Here is a 24,008-nt window from a genome sequence, read left to right as displayed (position 1 = left end):
GGGTTAACACTGTTTTTCAAGTGAAAGAGCTTTCTAGCATTTTTGAACCATCTAACAATGAAATGGCCTGCTTGTGGTAGTGAGCTCCCCATGGTTGGTGGTATCCAAGCAGTAGTCGGATGAGCCCTTGTCAGGGTATGTCAGAGGGATGAAAGCAGGAGGTAAGGGGAAGCTGAGGGCAGCCCCAGATGCCCTCTGAGGGGCTCTGACCCTTCCCATGCTCCCCTCCCTGTCTGTGACCACCTTCCTGGGCCATGCTGGGTAACACCCTCTCCCTTCCTGGGCCCCAGCCTCTCCACCGTTCTAGAAAACAAGAGGTGGCAGTATCTATCTGATTGAACCACCCAAATGGAAAAAGCTGCAGAAGGAAAGACCAATATTTATTCATTATCATATTCAGAAATTAGGCTGGGGAGCCACAAATAGACATTTCTAACGAGAGCCCGTCTGGCCCTGCCTCCCCGGCTCATATGCCACAGATCCCAGTCCCCGTCATGTCTTGCTGCCTCCCGCGACGGAGTTTGGCTCGAACATTTGCCAGCCGCTCTGGGTATTTTCTGAGGCCGTTAATGGGAAGGTGGGGGATCTGACGCGATCCGGGGAGCATGCTGTCCCCAGCAAGGCCCCACCCCAAGTGCCAGGCCTCTGTGTGGTCCAGAGGCTCCCCCTCTGGGAGTGGCCAGCGGGCAGGCAAGAAGGAGGGCGGGTGGGGTGAGGATGCCGGCTCAGCACGGCTTGGAAAGAAGGCATCCAGCTCTTCTGCCCGTTCTCAACAGGCCTTCGCCCCGCTTCTGCCCTCCACGGCTGTCTTCTTCCCTCTCCGGAGAGCAGAGCTCCCTGAAAGAGCAAAAGCCCTCCCTATCCTTCTCGAATCCCCCAAAGCCCTCCAAGCAGGCGCTTGACCCCACGGATTCCCTGAAACGGCTCTGAATGAACTCAGCAGGGGCCCCCAACCCACTGTCAGACCTGGGCTCCCCGCCCGCCAGCAGCAGCCGACTCTGTGGTTGGGTCCCTCTCTCCTCCTGGCTGCCCTCTCCTCACCTGGCTTCAGGACCCCGCACACTCACTCCCCCTTGCCAGGGCTTCCTTGTGCTTGACCTTGAGCACGGTGCAGTGTCCCGGGACGCAGTTGTCTGACTGTGCCTCCCTTCATTAGCCACAGGCTCTCTTAGTGATCCTGCTGAGTGGATTTAATCACCATCCAGATGCCAATGACTCCCACATTATCCTCCAGCCTGGGCCTCTGTCCCGACCTCCAGCCAGGTTTCTAGCTGCCTCCGTGACGTTTCTCTGGGATGTGAACCACCTCTCAAGCTCAACACGCCCAGCGCTGAATTCCCGGTCTCCCAGCCTCGCCACCTTTCAGTGGCTCAGGCCAAGTACCTTGTGCTCACCCATGGTGCCTGTCCCACACCCCACACGCAATCTGCAGGAAATCATCTCGTCTGCCTTCGAAGCACATTCAGGACCTGACCGCTCTCCACCACGCTCGCTGCTTCCACCCTGGTGCAAGCCACATTTATCCTTGCGCCCTGCAGTCCGTCCTCAGCACAGGACTCAGAACAGGAAGCCAGGGCACCTGGCTGGCTCAGTCAGTTGAGCGTGTGACTCTTGGTCTTGGGGTCGCGAGTTCAAGCTGTAGAGTTTGCTTCAAATGAATAAATGAATGAATGAATGAGTGAATAAAATCTTTAAAATAACCCAAACAGGAAGCCAGAATTTGTGACTCCTCTGCTCAAAACCCTGCAAAATCTCCCACTTTTCACTTGAAATGCGAGTCGAAATCCTTGCAAGTCCTGCAAGGCCCTGTGTCATTTTCCTGGCCCTCCTCCAGCGCCCCCCACTCACTCCCCTGCACCTGGTCACCATGCCGTGAGGAAGCCCAAGCAGCCACGTGGAGATGACCATGTGCAGACAGCTCGTGGCCAGCCTCTTGGGGAGCTCATGCCAACCTCCTCAGCCTTCCCAGCGCCCCAGAATACCCACACTCTGAGCCCACAGAATTGTCACAGTAAATGGTTGTTGGCATTTTAGGCTACTATGTTTTTTGCAGGGAGCCCAGGTCTGACAGTGGGGTGGGGGCCCCTGCTGAGTTCATTCAGAGCCGTTTCAGGGAATCTGTGGGGTCAAGGGCCTGCTTGGAGGGCTTTGGGAGATTCGAGAAGGATAAGGAGGGGTTTTGCTCTTTCAGGGAGCTCTGCTATCCAGAGAGGGAAGAAGACAGCCATGGAGGGCAGAAGCAGGGCTGAAGGCCTGTTGAGAACAGGCAGAAGAGCTGGATGCTTTCCTTCCAAGCTGTGCTGAGCCGGCATCCTCACTCCACCTGCCCTACGCAACAATGGATAACCTAACAATCGTCCCACGGAGGACCTGGTTTAAAATGTACTTTAATGAGGGGCACCTGGGGGCTCAGTCGGTAAAGCATTTGCTTTCAGCTCAGGTCATGATCCCAGGGTCCTGGGATCAAGCCCCACATCCAGCTGGCTCCATGCTCTGCAGGAAGTCTGCTTCTCCCTCTCCCTCTGCCCCTCCCCATGCGTGTGCTCTCTTGCTCTTTCTCTCTCAAATAAATAAATAAAATCTTAAAAAAAATAAGATGTACTTTAATGACATGAACACATACATGCATATATTATGCATAATGCCAGAATGTGTTAACATATGTGCAATTTGTTTTATTGGCAGTCTTTTTGTTCTGTTTTCCTATTTTGCTTGGCTCCCTTTCCTCTCTCCCACACATCACACCCTATGTCCTCCAACCGTGTCGCCTTATTCTTCGGAATGCTCGTGCAACCACTAATTAATGTGTACACACACATGTACACAGCTTTTGCTGGGGGCGGTCATTGTGCTGCAAAAATGGGATTGATATTATTCTCTCTTGTCTGTATTTTGCTTTTCTTATTTGGCAATTCTTTGTGAAAATCCCTCCAAATCCTCTGTAGAACTTCAAAATTTGTTCTTGTAAATAGTTGCCTAAAAATTCCACTGCATGGCCACTCCGTATTGGCCAGCCATTCCCAGGGCTGTGCTGGAGCCAGCACGTACTGGCTCGTGAGAGTCTATTGTTAATTTTTCAGGAATTTTGTGAGCCGCTTATTCAATGCAGTCAGCAAGAAGATTAAATTCCATAAACTACATATCAAATACATTCTATTAAAAAACAAAGGCAAATACTTAAAATGATCGCTTCCTAATTATCTTACTATAACTGATGCTCGAGGTTATGGACATCTACTGTCAATACAGTATAATGGCACGCTTTTGTGCGTCTCTTCCCGAGTTATGATCAGACACGTCATGCACCTAGTTTACAGGTGGCCGTGGTGAGAGGGTACACACCACGGAAATTGCCACGCATTACCCATTAGGGCTTGATTTATTGTCTTGGTGGTTGTCTAGTACTTAAGAAATGCTAACGTTGATAATGCAAATCAACGTCCAAGGGTGTCATGTTTGTAGCTATTACATTGGGAATCGCACAAAAAAATGGAGGAACGTTCTCTAAGGACTTGCAAACTTATTTAACTGGACAAAGAGGGTATTCAGGCCATGAACAGAAGAGTGAAGTCTCAACACGTCTTGGTTTCATTTTCTTCTTCCTCTTGCACTAAAACGGAATTATCCATGAAAGTTCACACTGGATCTACACTTTCTCACCACGGCCACCTGCGTTGGCTACAGGTACAAGAGTTTGGCAAAAACCAACAGAAGCACTCTCTGAGAATTATTTGACTATATAAAATTTATAACCAAGAGGATTGTATATTTTATTATTACTCGTAAACTCTGTGCCGCATGTCCTTTATGTTAGTTAATTTTATGATAAATAAAAAAATGCATGCTTTTGTCCCCCCTTGGAGATGAAATTGTTGATGACTTAACAGCACACCACTGAGTCTTTCCCCTGTTGATAAGCATCATTTTGCTCCCTTTCCCACTTGGAATTCCATTCCATCCATGCTGGGTCAAATGGGGTACAGCTTTTAATTTTAATAGATATTTTCAGATTGCTTCCAACAAAGGTCAGTGTGGATCCATTTCTAGCATCAGTGCACAAAAAGTACCCTTTTCTCATGCGGCTGCTAACGAGAAACTGACAGATTTATTTTTTGCCAGTCTGATGGGTGTACAATGGCAACTCTTTATTTCGCTTTGCTCCCCGGCCCCATGTCTGTGTGTTTGAAGGTCTTTTCATACATTTGTTGCTACTTGGATTAGTTCTGTGAATTGCCTCCTGGTGTCCCTTTTCCTTTTTATAAAAATTGGGTTGTTTATTACCTCTCGATTTGTGCATGCTCTCTATAAATTAAATATAAGCCTTGTATGTGTTCTCTGTATTTAAATCTCTTGTTCGCAGTGTTACCTTTTGCCATACAAAAATTAATTTTTTTGTTTATCACTCCTTTAGCTACACCGGGTGTCTGGTCCTGGTTAAGAATTTTCCTACATTGAGGGGCGCCTGGGTGGCTCAGTTGGTTAAGCGACTGCCTTCGGCTCGGGTCATGATCCTGGAGTTCCGAGATCGAGTCCCGCATCAGGCTCCCTGCTCAGCGGGGAGTCTGCTTCTCCCTCTGACCCTCTTCCCTCTCGTGCTTTCTATCTCTCATTCTCTCTCTCTCTCAAATAAATAAATAAAATCTTAAAAAAAATCTAAAAAAAAAAAAAGAATTTTCCTACATTGAGAATGTTCCTATATAACCCTTTAGAATTTCTTGCTGAATTGTTATTGTAAGTCTCTAATAGGAAGTTGGTTTTCAGATATGCCTAAGATAGGGGTCGACCTTTCTTTTCCCCTGGATGGGTACCAGTCAGTATCATTTGTAAATACTTGTGGCTCAGTCAAACAATGATAATAACTATGTATTAATTAATAATTCCTCACTGTATTGAAACACTACTTTTGTTATATTAAGTATCATATATGCTCACTTATATTTCTGTATTCTAATCTATTTGTCTAGTCTCAAGCCAGCAGCATATTGTTTTGATCATAGTGTCTTTACCGTATGTTTGCATCCAGAGGACTTTGGGAAGACGGTACATAACACTGGGATGAGGTCATTAAGAATGCTTCTTTCTCTCTCTATTCCCTCCTGGTGCATTCAGATCCAGGAGGCTCCGAGTGAAAACTGTGGACACAAGATGGAAGCACTTGGATCCCTGAGTCACTTTGTGGAGTGGAGTTTCCCTGTAGCTCAGTCTGATTGTACCATCTTTGCATGAGGGATGGAGGAGCCTTTATTTTGACCTCCGCGTAGCCTTATCCTGTCCTGACTTACGTCGGTGTTGAGGCATCAAAAAACTAAAAGATACGGCATTAGCTTAGTGGCTGGTGGCAGATGCCAAGGAAACACTGGATCTGGGGGTTGGGGGTCAGGTTGTGGATGGTGACACATTCACCTAAGTCACCTCTGCATGAACCCATACCCTATTAAACTTGCAACATGAAAACAAGAGGGGAGAGAGCAGGAGAGTAGGAGTGCGTCTTGGCTGTTGACGACACTCAACAAGATTTTGCAAGAAAGACATGAGCTCAAGAAAGAGGTGGCTGTTTGTGAGCAGAAATAAAGACAATAGAGAAATTCCAGAAATCTGGGGCTTAGCAAAATTAGAAAGCCAAAAATAACTTGAGGGCGCCTGGGTGGCTCAGTTGGTTAAGTGACTGCCTTCGGCTCAGGTCATGATCCTGGAGTCCCGGGATCGAGTCCCGCATCGGGCTTCTTGCTCAGCAGGGAGTCTGCTTCTCCCTCTGACCCCCACCTCATGTGCTCTCTCTCTCTCTCTCATTCTCTCTCTCAAATAAATAAATAAAATCTTTAAAAAAAAAACTTGGAAAGGGATTTAAGGAGCGTTTGAACAATAAAGGCTCAAACTACCTCAGGGCAAAAAGCAGATTAGAAAAGTCCAGATAGACTCCAAGTGGCTGCCATTATATTGTGAATGAAACATGGGGACAAAATGGCAAGTAAGCAAAGTGGAGACCTGTATCCCAGAAAGACCTTTTGCACTGATGGATAGAACATGGAACTCACTGGAAACAAATATATCGATGTTTGCTACATTTTTGAGGAAACCGTATTGGAGAGGAACCCAAAGCTTGGACTAAAATACTCGACTGTTGACTGTTCACTAGGTCCCCAGTCTTCTGTGGGCAGACAGTAGCTGAGATCCCACAGCCCCCAAAGGGCATACTCCCGAATATCCGTTTCAGGTGTGGCCAAGGAGCCTGATGGCAGGACATAGTCAAGGGCCAGGGAGAATGACCAGCAAGGTACCTTTTCAGAAGGAGCCTAATCAAGAAAGCTTGGCCACCCCAGGGTAGGGGTCTTGGCCCCAGGTAGGTCTGCCCAGCAGGGTGTGGGGATTCTATACAGCAGAGATGGCCACCCGTCTGCATTTTCTCCACATGGGAATGTTCGTTGCACTTGTCACCATCCTGCTCCATCATTGAATATGGGGTCAGTATCAGAGGCAGGGCATGTCTTTCAGTTTATAGGTGTCCAGAGCAAGAGGAGGTGGGCACAGACCCTCTGAAGAGCTCTGTGCAGGTCACTTGCAACAAGAGCCGAGATTTCAAGCTGGATTCAGTGAGCACGGCAGTTGGGTTGACTCTCTCTCGAGGTGTGAGTGTGTCCTACACGTGGGACAAAGTGTGACTTGAATATTTGGGGACCACAGGAGGATGACTCTTCCTAGCTCCCTGGCAGTTAGGTGGGGCTGTGTGACTGGTTCCAACCAATGAAATGTGAGCAGAAGTGACACTTCTTACCTCCGGCCCAAAGTGTTGAAGAGCTGACAAGCGACCCTCGTGCTCTGTCCTTCCTCACCATGGTGACCCTGGAGGCCTCGGAGTGAGACAATGGTGAACAGGTCAGAGGGTGCCTAGGCTCCTGAATGGTGTATAATAGAGGGTTCTCAGCAACCCACATCAGATTTTGTTTGAATGACATATATATAATGCTTAGCTGCTGGATTTAATTTAAATTAGATTATTTTGGATTTCTCACCTATGCAATCATATCATCTTGAAAGGTGGCATTTTAATTTCTTCTGTTTTAATCCTTACACCTTTGATTCCTTGTCTCTGTCTCACAGTGCTGCTGGGTGTTCTACAACGTTGGACAGAAGCGGTGAGAACAGGTGTCAGGGGCTTATTCCTGATCTGAAAGGAAAGCTTTCAAGTTTTCAAGTATCAAGATCCATAAGGTGTTTTTTATACGTTTTTCATGGGTGTTGGCTATCTGGTTTAAGAATGTCCCCTTGTGCTCCAGCATTTTTAAACTTGAACAGGTGTTGACTTTATTATTTTTTTTCTGAGCCTATTGAAGTGATCATACATGTTTCTCTTTAAGATGCTGATGCTATGGGATCACAGTTATTGTTCTCTGATGTTCAACCAACCTGACGTTTCTGGGATACACCTGATTAGGTTGTGCTGAATTCCACCACGTGCTCTATTTTGATTGGGATTTTTGCATCTGTGTGATGACTGGGGCTTGCTCTGCAAGGGTTTGGTATCAGCATTCTTCTGGCTTCAAAAAAATGAGTTGAGGCCGTTTTATGCTCTTGAATGTTTATCTTATTTTTCCCTCCTGTTCTCCAGAAGAGCTTGTGTAAGATTGGCTTGATTTCTTCCTTACCGTTTTCATTGAATTTGCAGGTCCTGGAGTTTTCTTAGTGGGAATAACTTGCTTATGGATTCAATTTATTTAATAATTATAGGGCTCTTTAGATTTTCATTTTCTAGTATCAGTTTCGGGAACTTGTAATGTTTTAAAGAAACTTACCTGTTTCTTTTCAATGTTCAGGTGTTTTGGATATGAATTTTCCTCTTATCTTTTTTGTTTTTTTGGATGTGTAGTGGTGTCTTCTTTTTCATTCCTAGTCTGGGGAACTGATGATATCCCTCCTTTGTCCCAAACCTGCCCACAGTGCTCCACAGCCCATTCGATCAAGTCCAAGACATTTGGCTGGGCACCCGAGGCCCTGAGGGATCTGAAGCCAAACTCTGTCCCTTCTCCTGTGTGGTCACCCTGCCCACAGCATAAGGGGCGCACCTGGGAGAGAGAGCGCAGCTTTCCAGGAGGACAGTCTTCATTCAGGAAGGTTGTCCCCGGCCCCTCTCCAGCGCCAAGTAGGGGAGGTGCATGAGCGTGTGCATGCGTGCGCCTGCGTGTGTATGTTCATGTGTCTGTGTGTGTGTGTGTGTGTGTGTGTGTGTGTGTGTGTGTGTACAAATGGTTGCATCCTTGCCTGGTCCTCCTTGCCTGGGAATAGGGGCATGGGGAGACCCCACACGGCTCTCCCAAAGAAATCTCCATGTGCCCCAAGAATGCAGAACTTTCCTGCAGCAGCAAAAACAGTGACATCAAAATAGCTCCTTCCCTGCCCCCTTTTCTGGTCCTTTCCCCCACCTTCCCGCTCCAGCCCAGATGCTGGCTGCCCTGGGGAGGAGAAGGATGCGCTGAGTCTGGTCTCCGCCCTCTAGGCCCTAGGATGGGACTCCAGCCTGGGGGGTTCGGAGGCAAAACTCCGAATGGTATTTGAGGCTGGAGCTTTGAATGGAACTGGATACAGCGCCAGCCCTCATGGGCAACACTGCTCTGGCCAAATCGTTCGTGGAGTTGAGACCCGTGCGGAAAGAGGGTCCGACGTGGCCCCCGTGGGTGGCAGGTATGGGAGGCACAAGACCCCCCTTTGCCCAATAAGGGTGTCTCTCCCTCCTGGAGAGCAGGGGTCCGGCCCTCCTCCGAGAACCCACAGGATGGCACTCGGTCATCTAGGGCCACCTTCTGAGCCAGGGATGGGAATCCACCTGCCAGCTCAGGCACAGGGTTCAAGGAGATAACAATGTGCAGCAACTGTCCCCAGCCCATCCTTTGTGCTCACAGCTCCAGCCACCACCCAGGGGACCGGATGGCTCTGTCTCCTTTCCCACCTGCTCTTGCCCCTTGGGAGGTGGTCCCCGTCTGGCATCTCCATCTGCCCTTGGGGCTGGACCCCTAGTGCCACCCTAGACAGCTCCTCAGCTCAGCCTCCCGGGCCGAGAACGGAATAATCACGAAGGCCGGTTCCCACGAGTGCATTTGGAAACGTTAAAGCACGTTTTAACACTGGGAACAGTTGACATGACACTCCTTTATTAAAACCTAAGGACATCTTTATAAAAACTACTGTATATAAAGACAAAAGCAGCGTAGCGCAGTGTAAAATACATTATTATTATTATTACATTATTATTATCAGGAATATTGTTGGTTTTTGGTTTTCCCGGTTATCAGCTCTCAGGGAGACCCTGTGCCTGCTCACGGAAGTCGGGGTGTGCAGGAGAGAGGAGCCGCCCTGTCCGACCCTCACCTGTGTGCCCTAGCGTGGCCGACCCTGGCGTGGACGCACCTGCCTGGGGGGGCGGGTCCTGGCTTGTTTAGGCGACTGAGCCCCTCCCCCTCGGCGTCCCACTCAGTTATTACACCTGACCCAGACTGACTGCTTGCCGATCTGATTGTGACGCATCCCATCAGCTTGAACATACAGAAGTGGGGAGAAACAGAAAGAACACACGTGAGAACCCAGGCGAGGCTCCAAGAAGACATTCTCTCAGGTCACCAGTTTGGTCCCACTGGATGCCCCCGGTGGCAGTGCCAGCTGCGACTTGCAACCACGTGCCCCAGAATTTCACCCACACCCAGGTTCGTCTGACTTCCATGGGCTCCTGCGTATTTTGTTGGATGGTGTAGGGCAATTCACAGGGCACCTCACTGCACAAACCTGGGGGTTGCTGTTCCCGATGCGGTCCACAGAAATGCTGTTCCTGGGAACCCATGACCATTTCCGTGACCGCGTTGTGAATGATGCCTCTGGGGGGTGGGCCCTGCCGCAGCCCTGAATGTCACCCTGTCAAGGGCAAACATATCAGGGTTTTGATGTAAAGATAGGAGTTTTTGGTACAGTGTGACTAAGGGTCAAAGTGGCTCACTCAGCAGGCATCTCTCTAGCACCATCTGGCAGGGTCCTGGGAACTTGGGTGGGGACAATGCCACCTCCAAGGCCACTCTCACGGAGGGTATAGGTAGGTGTTGCCTGTTTGCTTTGGGGATCTGGGCGTTCCTAACTGTTAGGCACAACTAGTCACTTCTCAGGGGATCCCAGCCTCTCCCATGGACACACGCATGTTCCCTGACATCTCTGTGTTTGGCAGGAACCACGCCCAGATGCGTGCTGGGTTCAGAGCTGGATAAATATTCGTTGAACAGATGAAGGAATGCATGCATGAGCGAATGGATTTTCTAGGCTCTTCTCTCTCTCTCTCGCCTGACCGCTCAACTTCAACATCTGTCTTTCAGGCCACAGACCCCAAGGTTGTATCCATTCCCTTGACTGCCGTCTAGGGCTGTGTGTGCTGCAAGGCAGGCTGGGACCCTCGTGGGGTGTCAGTCACACAGCAGGTGTGTGGTCTTTATGTTCTGGAGGGTAAAGGGCATCGCCGCAGCCTGGTCTGGTGATGGGCTCTGGGGGTTGCAGGTGGCAGTGAGCACGGTGTCACCACTCACTCGGGGGCTGGCTGCCCTCTGACCTTACAGCTGGTTTGTGGGGACCAGGCAGACACCATCTGATACTCACCAGGTAAGCGGCAAGGTCAAGAATTCCTGAAAGTCACCTCTATTATTCCAACCTCAGGTTCCCATAGCAGACGACGGGGGTGGGGAGGCATAGACGTCTCTCTGTGATGACACGGCTGCCCCTCGACACTGACAAGAAATGCCCCCAATAACTCCCCTTGGGGCTGTCACATGAATTTGGATTGTTGAGGGATCTACTAGACTCTAGTGGACACGGTGGGCAAGATGTCAGCTGGGCTGGCGGATGGGGCCTGGGCTGGAGGGACGGCGGAGGGTCTGGGGGTCTGCGTGGGAGACGGTGCCAGGCACGGCCACACCCACAGCCTCGCTGTGACTGAAATGCTCTAGAGAGAGCCTTGGATTTGATGGTGAGCCAGGAAGCGTCTCTCGGCCCCACTCCTCACCATGTCCCTGATGCCCCCACCCCCCAAGCCCTTCTTTCCAGCCTCGGGGCCACACCTGAATGGTGTTTTGGACAATGAAGGGAAGGACCACCCACCCTCGTTAGCGGCCTGCCTATTTTTCTAAAGTATCTGAGACCGCAAGAGGGTCCACCTGCATGTGCACGTGTCTACGTGTGCGTGTGTGCATGCGTGTCCCTATGCATGTGGGGGTGCACGTGCGTGTGTTTTCAATTAAGGCCTGTTTCATACTGGTCCTGGTCAGCGTCAGACGGCCCCCTGGCCCCTGGCAGCTCCGGGCCCGTCTGCAGGAGCAGGCTGCTCCTGCCTGAGGCTCAGGGCGACTTCAGAGGTAAAGGTGAGGGCAGAGGGCCTGAGGATGCTACCTGGTATTGGTTCTGAATCGGTTCCAAAACACACGGATCACACCATACACCGGCGAGAGGAAAAGCGTCAGCTGCTTGTCCATGATGCACCGTTCCCAGTAGGAAGAGGTCCTTACAAATGGAAGTCAGGACACAGACCGGCGTCGGGTACAAACTCCTCGGTAAGGTATGTTGTCTTCTTCTTTCTCTGCTTTTTATTTTTCTTTTTGTACTATGATTATTTTATTGTTACAAATTACGTGGTGATAGCCAGAAGCTTGCAGTAGAAAGTAAACATAGGCAGCTTGAAAAACCGGGTTTGGGAGTCACTAAAAAACACTAACTCTGGAAATCTCTACTTGAACTTGTCACTACCCTGTGTCTTATTCTCGGGGACACTCTACCGATTGGCATGGTGGCCTGCCACAGTAGGGGGGGACAGGATTTTGCTGGGGCAAGCCGGGCTCCTGCAGGGTTTTGAGGAGCCCTGGACGTTGGGAGGGACGGCCCTGCGCACAAGTGCCTTCCCTGCGGCTGCCCTCCACTCGGGGCGCTCACAACCGGCGCCCCGTCTCACCCCTCAGCCACGGAGAGAGCCAGTGACCATTGTTCCCTCCTTCCCACGCACCCCCTGCCCCCTGACAGGTGGCAAACAGGCTCGGAGAGGAGCGAGGAAGGGCCTCTGCCCTCCGCATACTCTGTCCCGCACTGGCCGGCTGCGTCTGTGATGTCTTCTGAGCTACACGTGGGAAGCCTCCAATTCCAACAGAATATTCTGTCCCAAGCCCCACGGGGTTATCAGTCACTCCCGAGAAGATTGCTGGCAGGGGCCAGAGGCCTGCAAGTTGTAATTCTCGGGGCTGCCAATCAGGTGGGTCCTGGCCCAGGCTGGTCTAAGTGAGAGTAGCCTCCGGCTCAGGCAGTCCGGCCAGGGAGGCAAGGCAACCAGCTCCTTCCCACCAGAAGAAGCACCCCCTGTGGGATCAGCTGTGTGAGCGTCACCCTGGACCACAGGAAGCCAGAGATGCCAGCCCCCTAATACCTGGTCTGACTCCTTCCTCTCACCGAGGGGGAAACTGAGGGCGGAGAAGGCACAGGACTGGCCCGGGCTCACATCACTCTTAGTGCAGAGCTGATGTCACAATCCAGGTCTTGTGCCCCCTCCCCAAACCTCGGGCTCCCCTGATTCCCGAGGCTCTGCACATTGGATTCAGGTGAGGGTTGATCCCCCTGGGCCGGAGGGCAGCTGTGCCCCTTTCCAGGGCTCCCCACAGTGTCCAGGGAAAGGAAGACATGCCCCTCCATACTCAAGACCCCAAAGTAAAGTTTTCCCACTTTGCCTCTGCCAAGCCACACGCTTGGGCACCCCTGTCCGGGGAGATGCATGGAAACCGTGGGTCTGGTCTGCCACAGCCTGCCTGGTGAACTGGGGCGGGTCACCGGACCCATCTGAGTCTCAGGTTCCTAGTCCACGAAATGAGGAGAGTCCTTTCCTTATGGAGCTGTTGAGGGGATGGAGAGCCAGGTTGCCTGGAAAATGCTTTATCAAAGGACAAGGTGTTGTGTCTGTGAGGCCTTACAGAGCCTGGACTCCCTCACCCTCAACCCCTTCTGCCCTCCCTCTGCGTCCCAGCCATCCTGGATTTCTTTGGTTCTTTGAAACCATCAGGCATGCTACTGCCTGAGGGTCTTTGTGCTGGATGCTCTTCCCCTGTGTCTAATGCCCGTGGCTGGCTGCTGCTTATCATTCAGACCTGGGCTTAAACATCACCCGCTCAGAAAGGCATTCCCAGACCACCCAGCCTTGACAAGCCCCTCACTAACAGATTGTTCTGACTGAATTCTCGGCCCAGCGCGCCCCGTCCTTATTCACGATTCACTTCTCCCCTGTCCTCTCTCCCCACCTAGCCAGCCAGCACCAGGAGCTGGGGCCTGCCCGCTCCCTGCTGTGTCTGGAGCGCAGACAGTGTGTGTGCAAGAGCACTGGGTCTGGCTGAGTGAGGACACGCCATCAGAGGGACACAAGTTTGCTGAGCCGTGTCCACCACGCTAAAAGCTGGGGGAGATCCGGTTATCACCAACACCAGTGGAATGAATGTGTCTACACTGGCAGTGTGGTCCTTGGGGATTTATGTGATCCTTTCCCAGGCAATGACCTTCCGTGTGTGCACCTTGGGCAAGCAGTGTGGGTGGGTGGGGGGAGCTCTGGTGACAGATGTTATAGGCATCCGGGTTTACGTGGAAGTCTAAAGAGGAATGGTTTCTGGAAACTTCCCCTGGGGCTTCCACAGTCCTCATCACCGTGTTCAGCACAGATCTGTGTGTCTGTCTATCCCACCAGATGGCAGCCCCCCTCCAGGGCAGGGATCAGGCCTGCCTGACTCATGGCCAGTCCCTGTCACTGCCCAGCCTGGGGCCTGACACACAGCAGGTGCTCAACCAGAATTTGTTGTGTGGATGAGGGTTTCAGGGCAGTGATGGTGGAGAACTTGGGGCAACAGTCAGTCCACTGAGAAACTAGTGGGGAGATGTCCCAGGGATTGTGCTGAGGGGTCCCCTGGGATGGGGAGTGTGGACTTTGGGTTCCTACACCCCTACGATCAAACAGAAGGGCTGGTTTCCTCGTGGCTGTGTGACCCTGGCAACTTCCCTTCTCAGAGCCATTTCTGCAGGGGGCTCACCACACCCCTCTCCCAGTGAGAGGGAGAGTGCATGAAGGCACGCAGCCCAGTGCCTGTTCTGTGGATGGCCCAAGATGCATCATCCCCTATTATTACATTGTTATAGGAACAAATTCCATAAGAACCAACCCTCACTAACATCTTCAAATCCCCAGGGCCCTCAGACGCAGCGGGGCAATGCCTCATGCTCACTGACTCTAGTGGGTTCACGGCTGCCAGCCACAGCCAGAAGTTTGAACGGGGACGCTGACCAGGGCCCCCGCCACTGGTGGCCTGTGCCCATTAAAGGACTCGGGGGGGACTCCAATAGAAACCGACCAAACAAACACACAAAAAGAACACCCAAATCACATCCACCCACACCCCCCCACACACACCCACACCCACACCCACACACACCCACACACACACACTCACATTCAGTATTGTGACACAGATAGGCCCACAGGCCACAGCTGGAGGGACAGGAGGCAAGGGGCCCACAGGTACGATGCACAGGCCTAATCCCTGTGGCTTGAATTAGCCGGAGCAATTTTGTGCTGGTCATCCTGAGTCCACAATGGCGTCACCTCTCAGAAGCCACCAGCCCAGAATGGGACTATTGCTTGCGGACAGGTGGCTCAAGAACCCCTCCCTTAAGATCCCTGGCCCCCACCCCTGAGTTTGCTCCTAATATTAGAAGTCCATGGAAGGGGCTTGTGGGTACAGGTGGCATTTCCTCCTCTGCCACCGCCGCAGCCACCTCGGCTCTCCCTGGGGTCTCTGTGGAAGTTGTTCTTCTTGGAGGCTGTGCCAGGTGCTTCGGGTCTCACCTCCCCCATCCTGAGGCACGGCAAAAGGGCTTTCTGGGGAAGCAGAAGGAAAGAAAATATCACACGGTGTCTCCTCCGTGGGGATTCACTGAGGACATTTCTGTTGGGCGTCATTGCCCAGAGAAGCCAGGTTTTCTCTGAGTGCATGACTTCTGGAATACTGAGAAATATTTGACGTTAAGACTGGAAGCCAGACAAGCAAGCCTGCCGCCACTGTGGCTCCAGTCAGTACCAGCACCCATGGCCCATGTAATAAGACAAGAAAAAAAAAAAAAGCATAGCATCTTAGGAGTGGAATAGAAGAACCTGAATTACAATTAATGGCAGATAATGTGCACAGAAAATCCAAGAGAATCAACAGGCTAATTATTAGAACAGAGTGTAGATACAGAGTTATGATCTTTAATCCTAGAGATAAGCAGATTAACTTATAAAACCAACAGTGTTCATCTGTCTCAACAGTTACCAGAGTGATTAGGTGTCTTAGTTTAGGTCATCCCAGTTAACACCTGTTGTTTTGACATAATTTTTAATATTGTTCCCCTTTCATGTTAGTAAGTGTTTTCATTTGGATGATAAACTATATGGTCACCTTGCTATAAAAAAACTAGAAAATATTGGGGCGCCTGGGTGGCTCAGTCAGTTAAGTGTCTGACTTCGGCTCAGGTCATGATCTCACAGTCCTGGGATTGAGCCCCACTACAGCTCTGTGCTCAGCAGGGAGTCTGCTTGTCCCTTTCCCTCTGCCCCTTCCCCACCTCCCCACTCATGCATGCTCGTGCTCATTCTCTCTCTCAAAGAAATAAATAAAAATTTTTAAAAACCTAGAAAATATTAAGAGCAGATACAGATACCATTCATAATTATAGTAAAAACCATTATGAGTCTTGGAATCATATCACTGGATGTGACCGTATCCTACAAAGCCATGGAGAGGAAACCAGGGTGCTCCTGGCACAGGGATGGGCCAGGACACCAATGGGCAGTGTCAGGAGGGTAAACACTGGCCCATGGGGCACTTACAGCTTTGACTAGCGAGTCCAGATGGCAGTGTGAATCCCCTGACCTATATCCATTTATAAGGGCAACTGCTCAGTCACAAATACTTACCTTTCCAGACTTCCTTGCAGATGGGGTGATCCCACAACCCAGTCCTGTGTAAGTGGAAGTCCCTTGGGAAGGGGATATGAATCCAGATAAGACCATGAGAAGAAGGGACACTCACTAATGTAGGTGAAGTGGAAAGCAGGGAGAAACCGGGTTCTGGTGGTGGCCCCTGACTTCTCCCCTCCATATCACTGCAGCTGGACTTCTGCTACTTGCACCTGATTATAGCTCTTAACTGATAAACCATCTTCGGCCAAGCTCCAGTGCAAGTTAGGAAGGGGGCGGGGGGCAGGGGGAAGTTGAGGGAGGGGCTCTGACAAAGCCAGCACAGCACATCTTTCCAGAGCAGGTGAGAGTCCAAGAAGCAGAGCCAACCTCCCTGCTCTACATCAGCAGGAACACGTGCATGGGCTAAGGGTTGGATTCTAGAGAACCTTCTCTGCTGCTTTCCAGAACAAAGCCAGGTCCAATGATTCCCCCCACCACCTGCTTTATCTTTCTCCATAGCATCCATCTCTATTCAGCACACCACAGATTTTACTTACTGGTCTAATTTATTGTTTGTCTCCCCCACCTAGAAAGTAAGCTACAAGAGGGCCAAAGTGTCTGTGTGTCATGTTCACATCTGTATTGCCAGGGTCCGGAACAGTAACATAGCCAGGATCTGGAATATAGCTTCATAAATATTTGCTGAATGAATGAATGAACCAAGAAGTTAAAACCCAGATGGACCATCTTTCAAGTTTAACATCAACAGAAACACTTTTTGAATCTATTTTTGAAATATAGTTTGCTTGAGTCCTTCTTATATAAATTACTAGAGGACACACTTGGGATAACCAAGGCCAAACGGGGTGAGTGTGGCAAGGGCACCAACAGAGAGAATCTATTGAACTGTAGGACCATCTGAAACAAATCCAAGGATTGGGACTATTATAGGCAAGAATGAAAGAGAAAACAGAGAACTGGGGTAAATAACAATAGATGGCAGGGTAGAGGTGAGAAGCGGGGAGGGAATTTATGTAAACTATGTCTCCATCACTTATATTTAGGCATCTCAAGAATTGTTCAGAGGTTTAAGTAAAATTAGAGGCACAACAGTAAACAGGGAAAATATCATAAAATATAATCAACTAAAATCATTTGGTGGAAGGGAGAGAAGGGGAAGGAAAATAGAAATATATTCTAATTTGGACATTCTTCATATGTGAGGAGAAAAACACCGTCTAAAGCAAAAGAGAATTAAGGGTATCATATCACAGTAGAATTATAAAGCTAACCACAGGATCAAAAACACAGCTTTGCAAATTGTCAGAAGACATATACACAAAAAATAAAACAAAGATAACAGAGACCATATGGCGGAAATTGACAACCCCCACAAAAGCTATAAAAGCAGAAAGCATATCACAAACCATGACAAAAGTAACACCAAATGTATTTGCCATGTAAGTAAATGTTAATGAGCTATACACACTGGCTTAAAAAAAAACAAAACACTCAGACCAGATTACAAACAAGATCTACTGAAGGTAGAATGAGTCACACAGGTTTCACATAAAAGGATGGACGGATGATGAAAATGCCCCAGGGGACGACTGTTCAACAACGTCAATGTATTTAGTATCGCTGACCCACACACTTCAAATGGTTACGGTGGTAAATTTTATGTTATGTGTTTTACTACAATTAAAAAAAAATTAAAGGATGGGCAGAAACATAACAAACAAATGCAAACCAAGAGAAACCAGGGGTCTTGATCTGAATATTAGATAAAGCTGAAGTTGGGGCAAGAAATATTGAATGAGAAAAAGAAAGGATCTGTGCAGGGATCAGGCTGAGAGTCACCACGAGGATCTCAAAATAATGAATGTCTATGCACCAAATAACATAGCCTCTGCATTACAGATTAAGTTGACAAAAGCATAATTAAAAAGACAGGAGGCCAAATACCTAATTAATAACATAGTGTGTGTACGCGTGCGTGTGTATGTATGTGTGTGCATGCGTGTATGTGTGCATGTGCATGTATGTGCATGTGTGCATGTACACGTGTGCATGTATGTGTGTGCGTGTGAGCGTGTGGTGCATGGGTGCATGCATGTCTGCATGTGTGGTGTGTGTGTATGCATGTGTGTGCATGCATGTGTTTGTGCATTAAACAGAATCTACCTTCTATTCGAATGTTTTTGGAAAAGAACACACAGAAAGTGACTATCAGTCCACAAAGAAAGTAAATTCCAAAATTTAAAAATCAGATAACATTCTCTGATCACAATACACTAGAATTTGAAAATATTTATAAGGAAAACCACAAAACAAAACTCTACCACCAAGAAATCTAAAAACTCTAAAATAACTCGTGACTCAGAGAGCCAAGAAATGAAAATTTCAGAATAGGTAGATAATAATAAAAATAAAAATACCATATCTCAGAACCTGTGGGATGCTCAGGTAATGCTCAGAGAAAAATTTACAGCTTTAAATATTGATAATTAATAAACAGAACATGAATTATCCAACTCAAAAAGTTAGAAAAGGCCAAATAAATTCAAGGAAAGCACAGGAAAGCAACTGATAAAACTGAAATGAAGTTAAAAATGAAGGAAGGAATAAATAAACCCAATTTCGGGTTCTCTGAAAAACACTGAAACGTTAGCTGTTGGTGAATCTGGAGGTGGAAAGAGGAAGTGGCCACGTGGCAATTACCTATACTTCTGTTTTCCATTTCTACTCCTCCACTGTCCCTTCTTCCCTCCAGACAGGCTTTTGCCCTCGCTATTCTGCAGAATTTGCCCTGGTCAAGGTCACCAAAGTCCTCTGTGTTGTTAAATCCAGTGGTCAATTCTCAGATCTTTTCTTACTTGCCCCCTGGGCAGCGCTGACCCAGGGGTCACTCCTCCTGCCTCTGGGACACACCGGACCCTTTCCTGGTTCTCCTCCTGCTTCTCTGGAACCTTCTCAGGCTCCTCCCCGGGTCCCTCCCCATCTTCCCATTTCCTCTCCTCTCCACCTCCACTCACTCCTGAGGAACTCCTCTCCTTGCAGGGGCTCACTCTATATGCTGATGACTCTCTGGCCTCAAGCTCTCACATTATCTCCACACTGTCCACCTGACATCAGCAACTGGAGATTTGCCACACCTCTCAAACTTAACCTTCTCAGAACTAAAACCTGGATCTTCTTCCCCAGTCAACCTTTCCACGATCGTCCTGACCTCACTAAATTCAAGTCCATCCTTCCGGTTGCTTGCATTAGAGCCCCAGGGCTATCTCTGGCCCCCTCTTCCTCTCAAAGTCCACTCCGATCCATTAGCTGCTTCCTGTACCCCCTTCTCCCACCACAGGCTCAGCCCACATGGTTCCTGCAGGGGCTTCCTTGGCAGCCAGAGGGATCCTATGAAAACCTGAGTCAGATTATGTCACTGCTCAGCTCAAAACCCTCAATGGCCCTCGTCCCATCAGAGTGGAAGCCAAAAGCTTCCTCTCCATCTTCTCTGATCAACTCCCTGTCTTCTCTCTTTTATTCACTCCACTCCATCCCTGGTGGCTCCTTTTACGGGTCAGCTTGACTGGGCCAGTGGGGTGGGGCCAGATATCTGGTCAAATATGATTCTGAATGTGTCTGGGATGGTGTTTCTGGGAGAGACTCACATTTGAGTCGGCAGACTGTGTAAGCAGACAGCCCTTCCCAGTCTACTGAAAGCGCGAATAGAACACACTGACTGACGGGGGAGAAGTCCTTCTTTGCCTGGCTGTCTTCCAACTGGGACCTCGGTCTCTCTTGCCTTCAGACTTGGACCCATACTGGCACTCACACCATCAGCTCTCCTGGGTCTCCAGCCTGCCAGCTACAGATTGTGGGACTGCTCAGCCTCCAAGACTGCATGAGCCAATTCCTTGTAGTAAATCTCTTTATACACTTATACCTATATCTACAGGGTGTCAATATCTATACAGTGTATCTATATCTGCAGCGTGTCTATATCTGCAGCGTGTCTATATCTGTAGCGAGTATATCTGCAGCGAGTCTATATCTGCAGCGAGTCTATACCTGCAGCGTGTCTATATCTGCAGCGAGTCTATATCTGCAGCGAGTCTGTATCTGCAGCGTGTCTGTATCTGCAGCGAGTCTTTGTCTGCAGCGTGTCTATATCTGCAGCGTGTCTATATCTGCACCGAGTCTATATCTGCAGCGTGTCTATATCTGCAGCGTGTCTATATCTGCAGCGAGTCTATATCTGCAGCATGTCTGTATCTGCAGCATGTCTGTATCTACAGCAAGTCTGTATCTGCAGCGTGTCTGTATCTGCAGCGAGTCTGTATCTGCAGCGAGTCTGTATCTGCATTGTGTCTATATCTGCAGCATGTCTGTATCTGCAGCGAGTCTATATCTACAGCGTGTCTATATCTGCAGCGTGTCTATATCTACAGTGAGTCTATATCTGCAGTGTGTCTATATCTACAGCATGTCTGTATCTGCAGCATGTCTGTATCGGTATCTACAGTGTATCAATATCTACTTACATCTGTCCATTGGTTCTGTGTTTCTGTAGGATTCAGACTAACACACCACCTGCACCCATTTCTTCTCAGATAATCACATGATTCTTCCCTCATTGCCTTCAAGTCACCTGTGCCTGAGTCCCTCTGTGACTATTGTATCAAGTTGCACTCTTTCTCAAACTCTTTCCCTGTTCTCATACTGTTTTTCTCTCTAGCACTTACAGCACTCTAACAGTCCACAGATTTTACATACATATTTTAAAAAAATATGTGTACATAAAAGTAGCACTTTTCATTGGTTTTGGTGCACAACCATATCCCCAGGGCCAATAATGATGCTGGACGCACAGCAGGTGCTCGGTAAAATGAAGTGACCAGACAAATAATGAGAGAAGAGCAAGGGAGCCTACCCACTCAACTCCGTCCAACTAAATCAGAAAACCTCAACAAAATGAATGAATTTCCAACAAAACAGAAATTACCCAAAGGATCCAGGAGGATAGAATCTAAACAGACCAATTACCAAGAAGAAAAACTGTCAAATCGCAAATCCAAAGTCTATAATACGAGCAATGCAAATTAAAGCCATAATGAGACAGTATTCTGGAGCACAAATAACAGGACACATCCACATCCTTCCTGGCATCCACACTGGCAAAGATCAAGAAGGTTGAGCGCTCATGTGTCTGCTGGATGATGGCAGGGGGATGGGCAGAGAACCTCTGCTTCACTCTTGGTAGGAGGGACATCAAGGTCATTTCTGGGAGGCAGTTTGTGCAGCAAAGTTACAGATGCACGTGCCCTCTGGCCCAGCAATTCCACTTAAAATTTATCCTCCAAATATGCACACAAGGGCAAAGTATGCACAAGCTCATTCATATGCAATAGTGGAGCTTAGGATCAATGGAATGTCCATCTGTAGGGCACTGGGTTCAAAATTAACAGCTCCCCATACGTGAAGGATGCAGATATCAGAAAGGCCTAAGCAGCTGTCCAGGAGGGCAGTCTGTCGGCTGTCCCAACACGCCATGCTCACACACCTCCCATTCTCCCATCTCTGTCCCAGCTGTCATTGGGGTTTGTGACTTTAATCCCATCTACATGCTGAGGACTCTTCCCTGAACTGTAGTCTTGAACATCCAACCACCTCCTGGATATTCCCCTCACGTGCCTAGCAGGTGTCATTCTTGACACATCCCAAACCAAACTCCTATGTTACCTTCTAAACCCGCTCCTCCTCAGTCCCCCTCTCAGCTGATGGCAGCTCCATCCTTCCAGTAGCTCAGGTCAAAAGAATGGTAGCTGTCCTTGACTCCTTTGGTCTCATGCCCAGGTCCGACCCATCAGCCAATCTCATCTACTCAAAATACACACAGAGTCTCACCACTTCCAACATCGCTGCCATGGTCTAAGCCACAGTCCTCGAGGATTTCAACACCCTTAACTGATTTCTCTGTCCTTGCCTCCCTACAGTGTACTCTCAACACAGAAGCCAGAGTTCCCTGTGTTTTTTGTATATTTTCAATATATATATTAAATCTTCTCTGTCTGAAACTCTCTAATGGCTTTTTATTACCAAAGCTCTGGTGACTCTCCATGCTGCCCCCTCATACTTTTCTGACATGGCCTCCTGTCATGCACCTTTGTCTTCCTCTCCAGTCACATGGGCATCTTTTTGGTTCCTCCAACATGCCTGGGTGCTCCTGCCTCAGGGCCTTTGCACTTGATGTTCCCTCTAGCTAGACATCTGTGCACGGCTCATTTTCTCAGCAACTTCAGGTCTTGGTGCAGATGGCTCTTTAGGGAGGCCTTCCTGACCCCCCTGCACCCCCCAAGGCCCTGCTTACTGCTCACTACCATGCTCCTCAAGGACTGATGTGCTGTCTCCTTCATTTGAGGGCTCTCTGTCTTCCCACCACCCCGTCTGTTCCATGAGAGCAGGGCTTACCTGGTGCTGTTTTCTGCTTTATCTCAGCCCCGGGAACCTAGATGGGGGGGAAGCATGGAGTAGATGATTCAGACTCTGGCCTTGGGGACCCCATATGAAGGGGTAGATGGTGACATCAGGTAGGAAAATGCTGAGACAGAGGAAGCCCCAGGGGCCAAAGGAAGAGGAAAGTCAGAGGAAGCTTGCAGAGGAAGTCCACGTGGTTGTCTAGACTTTGCTTGGCTTCCCCCAGGGACAGGGAACTCACTACCTCGTAGCCCATTGCCCTTTCAACTGTTCAGTTAGTTGGAAAACTTTTATAATGTGGGTCAAATCTCTTCCATCATTCCCAGCTTGGTCCTCCCTGCCTCCGGTGGCCCTTCTGAGACATGGCGCCAGCAGCAACATCCCTGCTCCCTTGTCTTCACTCTTCCAGGCTGATGTGGAAATGAGGGTCCCCTTTCTCGGAGGGCAGGCAGCATCACTCCTGACCTTGGCCAAGGCCTCCACGAGGCTATCCCTGCTTCTGGGCCCCACGACCAGGCTAGCCCCTGTATTTCCCCAGAGCCCTTTCTCTGGAGAGCAAAATCTGCTCCAGTCACTGCCCAGAGGGAGATGTGTGGGGATGGCAGGCACGAAATCCAGGCTGGCGGCACCGTGTGTGCATGCGTGAGGAGGGGGGGCGGGGCATGCGGAGGGCCTCTTGATAACGCTGTTTCACAGTGGGAACATGGTATTGACTTCACTATTTTTTATGCCTCATATATACATTTTTACATATATTCTTTTATCTTTTATACAGAATGAAATATTTTGAAATCAATAATGTTAAAAAAATTGGTCATGGGGCGCCTGGGTGGCTCAGTCGTGAAGCGTCTGCCTTCGGCTCAGGTCATGGTCCCAGGGTCCTGGGATCGAGCCCCGCATCGGGCTCCCTGCTCTGCGGGAAGCCTGCTTCTCCCTCTCCCACTCCCCCTGCTTGTGTTCCCTCTCTCGCTGTGTCTCTCTCTGTCAAATAAATAAATAAAATCTTTAAAAAAAAATTGTTCATGGTTTCTTCAAAGGGAAAGTTTTGATGCCTTAGTTGGGCACGTGGGGCCTCTTCCCACCAGATCCCTATTCCTGTTTCTACATTTGTGGTCTCCACTTCAAAGGACTCTCCAGAATACCTGAGTGTGCTCCCACATGCTGGGAACACTTCCCCTTTGTCCACTTGGCAAACTCCTACTCATCCTTAAGACCCTGCTCACAGGGCACCCCTTCCACGCAGCGTGTCTTTGTGGCAGTCAGTACCACATGGCACTGTAGGGGGGTGGGGGTGGTAATGGCCACTGGCCTTGGGGCAGGCCTGGGTTCGGATCTCAGCTCTACGCCTTGCAAGCTGTGCGACCCTGGGCAAGTCACTTAACCTCTCTGAGCCTCAGAACCCACCTGATGCCACTCCAGGCATGTGGGACCATCCTCATCGCTGGCCAACAGGGACTTTCCCTGCTGTGGACACCCCCTGGCTGGTTGACAGCTCTGGCTTGGCCCATCTGGACACCACCAGGCCCGTCACCCCACTGCAGCCCCTGCACTGGGGGACACC

General features: G+C 49.4%; 1 protein-coding gene across 4 annotated transcripts in view; it reads right to left on the bottom strand.

Annotated features, from left to right (window-relative positions):
• Positions 1-9,127: 9,127 nt before the first annotated feature.
• Positions 9,128-24,008, bottom strand: part of SHISAL1 (shisa like 1) — an 82,328-nt gene continuing 67,447 nt past the window's right edge. For 3 of the 4 annotated variants that reach the window (XM_027595302.1, XM_027595299.1, XM_027595303.1), the window contains exon 5: positions 22,434-22,478. In XM_027595302.1, coding sequence (XP_027451103.1) covers positions 22,460-22,478 — 19 coding nt within the window. In that variant the 3' untranslated portion in view covers positions 22,434-22,459. Of the gene's footprint in view, positions 14,915-22,433; positions 22,479-24,008 lie in introns of those variants that run through there. The other variant, XM_027595300.2, reaches the window with a different exon arrangement.

This window comes from Zalophus californianus, chromosome 9, assembly GCF_009762305.2.
Source record: "Zalophus californianus isolate mZalCal1 chromosome 9, mZalCal1.pri.v2, whole genome shotgun sequence".
NCBI lineage: Eukaryota > Metazoa > Chordata > Mammalia > Carnivora > Otariidae > Zalophus > Zalophus californianus.
This window is presented reverse-complemented; position numbering and strand designations above follow the sequence as displayed.